The sequence below is a fragment of the Hemiscyllium ocellatum genome, chromosome 48 (assembly GCF_020745735.1).
Source record: "Hemiscyllium ocellatum isolate sHemOce1 chromosome 48, sHemOce1.pat.X.cur, whole genome shotgun sequence".
NCBI lineage: Eukaryota > Metazoa > Chordata > Chondrichthyes > Orectolobiformes > Hemiscylliidae > Hemiscyllium > Hemiscyllium ocellatum.
Window position 1 is genome coordinate 11,096,617 of NC_083448.1, and position 9,178 is coordinate 11,105,794.

General features: G+C 40.8%; 1 protein-coding gene across 1 annotated transcript; it reads right to left on the reverse strand.

Annotated features, from left to right (window-relative positions):
* Window positions 1–4,218: 4,218 nt before the first annotated feature.
* mrps24 (mitochondrial ribosomal protein S24) lies at window positions 4,219–8,916 on the reverse strand. The gene is made up of 4 exons (XM_060856591.1): window positions 8,651–8,916; window positions 7,082–7,150; window positions 5,658–5,769; window positions 4,219–4,537 (listed from the first exon to the last, which is right to left on the reverse strand). The coding sequence occupies exons 1-4, from the start codon at window positions 8,678–8,680 to the stop codon at window positions 4,254–4,256; spliced, it is 495 nt and encodes a 164-aa protein (XP_060712574.1). The 5' UTR covers window positions 8,681–8,916; the 3' UTR covers window positions 4,219–4,253.
* Window positions 8,917–9,178: the final 262 nt, after the last annotated feature.

The window sequence follows — 9,178 nt, forward strand, 5'->3', positions numbered from 1 at the left end:
CTTGACATTAATTTCAATAAACAATCTCAGTGTTTAAATGGAGGTTCTGATTTCTACGCTTGTTTAATAGAGGCATAACGTTTACTCTGGCAAAATGTGCTTTATATGTTGATTAAAAATCCAGATGTATTTTATGAACAATATTGAGGCTGAACCAGATAGGTTAAGGATGACTGAAAACTGGATGGATTAAATTTCAAGAAATCTTGAGAGTGATCTCCAAAATATAGGACTGAAGTGGCTGCAGAGAGAGTCAGAGATGCACTGGATCCTCCAGAGATCCTGGAGAAAAGGAACATTTAAGGGCAGAATCTTGGGCTGGAGGGTGATTTCTCGAGATGGAGAATCAATGCAGGTAAGTGCAAATTGAACTTTGTCAAGGTTTTAATGTGCTGAGTTTACTTCATATTGGAGTTTATGCAAGATAGCAGTTGACAGCACAGACGAAGGGGCAGAACTAATTAAGATGAATCTTATGGAAATTATCCAATAGATATAATGTTTGGACTTGACTTTGGACGGTAACGAATGACAGAAGAAAATTTGACATTCAAGTGAGTTGGTAGAAACCCCAAGAGATGAGTGAAAGAAGTGCTATTTTTCATAAAATCCTTAGCAGGAGTCCATTCAACCCATCAAGTCTGCTTTGATCCTGAGAACAGGACTCCCCACAAGACCCAAGACCCCAACCATCACCAACCTCAACCCTACATGGGTTTATGCAATGGTTGATCCACCAAGCCTTCACATCCCTCAACATGGCAAGGCAGTTTTTTTTTTTGGCTAATCCACTAACCTGCCTGACTTTGCTGTATTCTTTGGTGCATCAAACATCCAAAATTATTCCCTATTGAACGTTCTGGAAACCTCGGAGCTGGCCTATCTGAGTGGTATAACCGAAAGGGTGGGAAAAGATAACAAAGGTAGTCAATGCTCAGACCATCTAATGTACAATGTAATCTCATACTGTACTCTTTCCAGCCACTTCGCTGGTTGGTATTGTATCAATGCCATTTTGGTAAAACTATCTAGCAGAAAAACAGCATTAGTTGAAGGATAGAGCCCTCCACCATCTTCAGAATACCACCAACGGTGATAATATGCTGTCGCCAGGCATTGTTAGGCAAAGTTAATCACTGATCCTCTGTACGTACTTCAGTCCTTGGAAAATTAGAGGGCACTGTGCCATTAATGAAGTAGCAAATTAGAGTTATCAAGATTTTCCCTTTCATTTCATTTTTTTTCTATCAATCCTTACTGTGGGAAAGAAGTTTGAGTGTATTGAAGAACTACCAGATTTACTTTCTCTTCTGAAGCCTCCGAGATGAAAATGTGTTGCTGGAAAAGCACAACAGGTCAGGCAGCATCCAAGGAGCAGGATAATCAACGTTTCAGGCATGAGCCCTTCTTCAGGAAGCCTCAGAGACTTGAGACCCAACTGTGGATTCCAAAGGTGGAATGCAAATAGACATGGATATGGTTTACAAGTCCAATCAAATGGATTTTTCTTTGAAGAACAGCTGGGGAAGTGAACCTTGTAAGTATATGCTTCTTTTTCCCTTATGAAATATATGGGGCTTTGTAATACTTAAGATTTCTTTATTGCAGCAACCTGACAGAACCCAGGAAGTTGGTAAACACAAGTTGAGTTGAATAGTACAGCTGCATTCAAGGTGAACCTGAGTCAAAGGCATGAGGGAGAGAGGAGGCTCACAAATTGATGTGAGCTGATTTGAGTGAAGGAGTAGGCTCAAATGAACAATAAGAGATGAAAATGTGTTGCGGGTTAAAGCACAGCAGGTCAGGCAGCATCCAAGGAACAGGGAATTCGACGTTTCGGGCCAGAGCCCTTCATCAGTATGAGATTCCTGATGAAGGGCTCTGGCCCGAAACGTCGAATTTCCTGTTCCTTGGATGCTGCCTGACCTGCTGTGCTTTAACCAGCAACACATTTCCAGCTCTGATCTCCAGCATCTGCAGACCTCACTTTTTACTCAAATGAAGAATAAGCCTCACTTGTTAACCTGGTGGGCTGAATAGTCTGTTGTTCTGTTATAAGCTGTAATATAAATGCAAACAACACTTTTAACTTTCTTTGCACTGAGTGGCTTGCTACATTTCAGACGACACTTAAGAGTTGATCACATTGCTATTGATCTGGAGTTACATGTAGTTCAGATGAGGTAAGGACAGCAGATTTGGTTCCCTTCAGACAAGTTAATGACCCTCATGGATCTTAGATAAACCAGGGCTAGTTGGACCGAAAGGTCTAGTTCTGTGCTGTGCATCTTTATGATTCTCTTTCTTCAGCTGCTTCATCAATGAATATCCTTCCAAGACGTGGAGCTGTTCTCTTTTGATTTCACAATGCTTAGCACCATTTGTAACTCCTTAGTTGATGAAGCAGTCTGCACGACTTGGATATAATTCAGATTTGGGCTGGTATGTAACAAATTATATGCATTCCACACGAGAACCAGGCAATGACAACCTTAGATATGAATAAGGTGAACCTTGTTGACTTGAGATTGAAGGGCATCCCAACCACTGAATCCCCCACCATCTTATAAATATGTTAGTTACAATTGCAGTCCAATGCTGGGCATTTTGTTTCAAGTGACTAATTTCCTTGCATTTCAAAGTCCGTCCACCATTGACAAGGCACCAATAAGGACAGTGCTGGAATACTCACTGGTGCGTAGATGAATGTGATCCAACAGAAGTTGAGAAACTTGACACCATTCAGGTCAAAGCAACCCGCTTATTGACACCCCAGTCATCACCATCAATGTTCTGTTAATCAATGATGCATAAGGACAGCACTGTCCAATCTCTGTCTTTGATGTGGTACTTAGAAGGGAGTTTATGGTTGGTTGCTTTTCCAAGACAAAAGAACACTATTGCTCTTCCTTCCCTATTATGAGATCAAAACTCTGGAACTCCATTCAAACCTCCCTAAGAAACTGCAATTGTTCAAGAAACTGTTTACCACTCGCAAAAAGAGATGAGGGATATGCTAATTTACTTGCCATTTACTCTCGTACTGTGAACTAGCAGTCATTCCTCTATAGCTGCGAGGGTTGGTTCCTAAAAGCCCTCCCGAATGATTAAATTTGAGGGTGGAACAGATTTAAAAATTAGCCAAGACAGAGGATTTCCTGTAAAAAGGATCGAAACAAACAATAGAATTTGACTGACAAGTCTAATCCATGACTGGAGATTAGGCCACTGTACTGAAGACACAGTCTGCAGAATAGCTGTGTTTTTAAATTACCTTAACCATGGAAGTAATACTGGCTTCAGATTTGTGGAAAATTAGCAAAGAAAATCTCAAAACACTATAATAAAATGTAGATTTGCTGTTGACCATTGGAATGAAGGCAAAAAGAAGGCAGCACATTGCACTAACCCTTCAAAATTATGGTAGAAAAATGTCCTTCATAACATTTCCCTTCTATTTGCAGCCCATGATTAAAATATTTAACAATTGCTACCTGCTGGGTTGATTATAGCCATATGAATGCACTACCAGAATCTGACAGTAAACTGTTTATTCACAGGAAAAGATCCATGCAGGAATTTTAAGAATGTCAGATCAATCTGGGACATGATTTTACTGATGTGACTGTCTGCCTGGGGCTATTTGTGACATCTTGGTGCTGCCAAATGGAAAATACTGCTAATGTTAAGAGTTCTATCTCTGTCCACAGAATGAAACAACCTGGCTGTGGTTCCTGTCATTCACCATTATTACTTAACGACCAGTCCTAGTGGGACATCCCTCACTCAAAGGCCAACATAACTATTTCTCACTGAATAGTGAACTAATGTGGCACATCTAAATCAGTCCACCAATAGTTCCTCTGATTTCCTCAGGACGGACTGAATCCAATGAATAAGTGCAGCCAGAGATGATTGGCAGTGTTCAGCAATTCACTGAATTGGCCTTTAAGTTCTGTTGTCTCTTTTGGCACAAGTTTGGGTACAAGGATCACTAACCTTCGTATTGCATTGAACAAAGTTCACAGTTTGTATCCAGACACATCGAATCATTTCTGACAACCTGGCTGAAGGAACAAACTTAATATAAAAAAAACCTTCATACCCCACGTAAATGACTACTGCACTTTCCATCTGGTACCCCAAATATTAAGTCGAGCAGAAATCTTTGCAAATTGAAAAAAAAACAGGTTAAAATACTCAGGCAATAACAAAAACTTGTGCTTTTTGGTCATTTTCTTTGTGCATTCAGTTTATATGTATTTATATACAATCTTTTTCTCCACTGTTTGCACTTCCATTTTGACAGGACATTTATACAAGTTTGAGAGGAGAGTCTCTGTGTAACCGATCAGGAAATAGAACTTTTGAGGTGGCAACTTCTGAATGAAGATGGCGCAGATGACAATCATGTTTGCTCTCCTCTTCACAACCACGTCATTGGCGAGACAGCCGTGAAAAGTTCCATAAATAAACTTGCGGATGAAAACATCCTCAATTGTACGGTCTGCAGCTCCTTCTTCACCATCCAGATTGCCTGAAGCAAGAGCAAGATATTTTTTATCATTCTAACTGCATTGGCAGTCCTTAAGTACCAGAAACCTAATGCCAATTCGTACAAATAGGATTACATTGTGCTCAACAGCACCACTCTCAGGCAAGTCTGACAAGAACCAACAGTGTGAAAAGTTAATGATTTTTTATGAACTGCAGAGATTGTAGAACATATTGAAAACAGAACATTTGAAGCAGATTGAATAACATTTACGTATAACCTTGTTCGTTGTTAAATTGATCTTAATAATAAATATTAATATCATCATGCATTGATTCTCAAGTAAGTTGCTGTGTTAAAGTAACTCTGCAAAACATAGAATGTTGAAGTACGGTCACTTGGCTACATTGTATTGTATTTGGGATATAGGTGTTCCTACATCTGCAAGAACATGCGCAATTGTGGTTTCATTATTAGGATATAAAATCGGTAGAAGCAGTTCAGACATGGTTCACTTCACTGCTACCTGGGATGATAAATTTCTTTGAAGGAAAGGTTGGACAGGACGTACCTGTACACTGTTTCTATTTTTCTAAACTCCAATCTTAGTGAGACAAAGATGATCCTGAGAGGACTTGACAAAATGAATGTTGAAATGACTGTGTTCCTGTTATGAGAGAAACCAGAACTACAGAGCACATTTTAAAAGTGACCTTTTTAAACGTCAGAGACAGAGTGGAGGAGTTTTTGCTCTGTCTGAAGTTTGAGAGTCTGTGCAAGTCTCTGCTCACGGAATGGTGAAGGTAGGGTCATAATTTTTAAAGCAGAGAGAAACAAACTGTTTAGTAACTAGGGAATCCAAGATGATGGAGAGTAAGACCAAATGTGGAATTGAGGACACGATCAGAACAACCCTGATATTATTCAACGGCAAAGCCAACAGGAGGGACTTAATGGCCTACTTCTGCTCCAAATTTATATGTAATCAGAGAGCAAGTTTAATGCCTCTCAGAGCGTCATCATACAACCACATTTTAGTAAACTATACTGCTCCTTCTACATAATTCTGGGGGTGGGGGGACATTTTATATTTAACTAGCCACGCTCAGAACACAATACTGTATCCAAAAAAAAAAAGAAAATTAAATTAGGAGTCACTTACTGGTGTGTTGGGACAGCCAGCCTTTTCTGTGAGCGATGAAGTGAGGTGGATGTGCCTCCTCATAAGTAACTGGTTTATCACCCTTTCCAACACGAACACGAGCTGCTCGATTCTAGGAAAAGCAGTAATCTTTAGCGCATGTACCTTGTAAACTGAGCTTCTTTTAATCCATCCTTTCTGTTGTGAAGATGTGGGTGCACTGTACCTTTTAACAGAGTTAAAAGCTAGGCAGAACTACCTGACAGCACCAAGTGTTCTTGAAAGAAAGATATAATGTAACATCTGGTCAAACAATTCTATTAGCTGGTTGCCTGGAGACAACAAAACAAATTCGAATTAAGCCAATCAGTTCAAATTACACCCCCAAAAAATACCAAACTCCAATGAAGTTTGAATTTTGTAATTACCAATCTGAAAAGCCAATGGTATAAGACTGGGGAAAAGTGAACATTTGGAGGAGAACTACCAAGCCAACAACATCGTCAGTCTGCTTGGAGAATAGTGCTCTCAAAGGTACCTTTATCAATCAATAATCTGTGAAGCAGAAATTCCCAAGAAGAAAAAATGACACAGGAAGATCCAAATACAAAATTCGACAGATGGCTGGTTTTGAAAACTTGAATTTCTGGTTAATCTTAACTCCCTTCCCCCCCCTCCCCCCAAGATTAGCAGACTAGTATTATAGAAGGAAAGGTGAAAGGAAGGAGTTGCAGATAGTTTTTAGATAATTATTCTCTGTTATATTTTAAGAAATGAAGTGGTTAATTTTTACTTTAAATAGTTCTTGACCTCCTGAAATTTCACATTACTGCTCAGGACTAATCTTTGTGTTGCTGGTTTATCCCGTGTCATAATGTTTCATACCTCTCTCAAAATCTGGACACAAGAGTTAGATTGTATGCATCATATCCCCAAAATTTAAAAAGGTGCACCCCCAATACAGTATCAGATAAACTGAGGAATTCAGAGCAGGATTTGGCCACTGGGTTTGTTCAGTCTGCTGCTCTGTTCATTAAGGTCATGGTTGATTTGATTGTGGCCTCGACTCTATTTCCTTCCTAATCTTAACTGCAATATTCCTTGTAAACAGCCATTTTAAACCACCATCCCTACCACTGGGAAAGACAGACAGCAGGTACATGGGAACACCAGTACTTGCAAGCTGTAGGACACATAGCAGCCCATTGTGAACTATTTTAAATCTACAACCTCTGGTCAACTACCCCTCTGTTTCCCTGCCAGTCCCCAGCCCCATCATTGTAATAATTTGGCTTGGTAAATCTATGTTTCACCAGTTAAAGGTTCATCAAGATTACTTCAGGTCAGCCAATGTTTCAGTATAATTCCTGATAATTATCTTCAACTGCCTGTTCAGAATTCACCAGATGCCAATAATCAGATTATTACCGATGTAATCCTTTTACCTTGAAGCATGATGTTGTTGCGTGAATAGTCCTTCTCCATGCAGCCTCACATTGCCAAGATGACAAAACCTGAAATGCAATTTTCAAATGTGAATGACTTTTTAAAAAAACTACATGTACAATTAAATACAAGTAAATCAAGCATTTTCCATTTCAGTAAGATTCATTGAAGCTTGTGTTCCTTAACACACTCAAGGGTTGAAATAACAATTTCACTTTGCAGGTTCATCCCTTTGATAAATTAAAGCAAAATACAGCAAATGCTGGAAATCTGAAATACAGAATGGCCTGGACAGAGTGGATGTTGGGAAGATGTTTCCATTGGTATGAGATATAAGGAGCAGAGGACACAGCGTTCGAGGGAAGGGAATGAAGATAAGGAGAAACATCTTCAGTCAGAGTGGTGCATCTATGGAATTCATTGCCATAGAAGGCTGTGGAGGCCAAGTCATTGAGTATATTTAAGATTGAGATAGGTGCTTGAGTATCAAGCAGATCAAAGGTTACAGGGAGAAAGGGGTTGAGAAACTTGTCAGCCATGATTGAAGGTGGAGCAGACTCAATTTCTTCATTTCTTGATTTGTGCCTTGTCGATGAGGGGTAGGCTGTGGGGGTCAGGAAATGAGTGACTCACTGCATGATTCCCAGCTTCTGACCTAACATATGTATATGAACAATACTTTAGCTGGCTTAGATTTAAGGTTAGGAAATATAAATTTACAAGTAAAGTTAACTGGTTGAGCATCCACCCCACTTCTGGAACAGAGTCCCGAAACTGTATCATCTGTTCTGTGCACAAGTGCTTCCTAACATCTCTCCTGAATGTCTGATCCCCAAACAGTGGAAATAGACTATTTTTAGCTACTCCCTCTTTCCCTGTTAATATCTTGAAGATTTAGATCAGATCACTCCTTAAATTTATAAATACGAGATAACAGATTTAATCTGTGTAATTCCCTCATAACATAACCCTTGAAGTCAGGTATCATTATTGTGAACCGATGGTGTTCTCCCTTAACTACACTCGCTGAAATGTGATGCCCAGATCTATTCTTAGTGTGGGCTATCTACCATAACTTCAGCTTCTTTGTATTCCAGTTGTCCAGACACAAAGGTCGGCATTCTTATGAGTTACCTTAATTAGTTCCTATGTTAGTGAAATTTTAATGATCTAGCACCTCAACACTCCAGCCCGGGAATCACTGGACATTGAACCGAAGCTAGAACTCTGGATCTTTCCCCTGTAAATTATGTGCAAAGTCCGCAAATTTATATTTTTTTAAATCCATAATGGAGTACGTCAAATTTGCTTGCATTGAACTCTATCTGCCGCAGTTCCAGCCATTCACCTCGCCGCCCACCAGCATCCTTCTCTGATATTATACTCTTCACGATCTGCAAAGGCGGTCTGTGCCAATGCCTTGCTAACCGGTTCCATTCGGTCAACAACGCGCCAGGGATCGGGACGAGGGACCGTCCACCCGCGCATTCTCTCGCCCGGTGAGAGCAGCGACGAAACGCCCAAGCAGAAACAGAAACAGAGGAAAAGTATTTGTGTTTTGTTTTTACCGGCAGCTTCCTCCAGACCAGCGCCGCCATGTTGCATTCGCAGAGAATGATGGGGCGCCGAGATGAAGGAGACAGCTCAGCTACCTAGACCGTCGCCGTGGCCTCTCCGTTTTGCATGTTCAGATTACACGCGCACACCGGAATATAAACGATTTACTGTGGGATGGGGGGAAAAAAATACAGAGACTGAAACAAGCCCAACGCGGCTTCGGCGACAACTTGGCGATGTCGTTAACGGTCGCTGCGCGTGGCGACTGGCGCGTGAGGAGTGCGCAGGCGCGGTGGTGGCCTACAACGGCCAGCAGCAACCGCCGCAGCAGGAGATGGCGGCTGTGTTGTGTTCGGCCCTATCTCCCAATTTAATGCATGGAGCAACACTCGCTCCGAAAATCAGCCAGTCGCTTGATTTTCAGATCTTTTTTTTTAAAAAAAAAATCACCAGCCTCCCGCCCCAATCCCAACAAAAGGAAGTTTGCGTGACTGGTTTGGCCGCGGAGGGGGGCTAGACCAGACATGATGGGCAGAACG

Bases quoted from the DNA above. Each gene is read 5' to 3' on its own strand.
- mrps24 (XM_060856591.1), bottom strand. From the start codon at position 8,680: ATGGCGGCGCTGGTCTGGAGGAAGCTGCCG. The intron at 7,151-8,650 runs GTAAAAACAAAA...ATTGCATTTCAG, and splicing joins TGGTCTGGAGGAAGCTGCCG to GTTTTGTCATCTTGGCAATG. The intron at 4,538-5,657 runs GTAAGTGACTCC...CTCTTGCTTCAG, and splicing joins CTGGCTGTCCCAACACACCA to GCAATCTGGATGGTGAAGAA.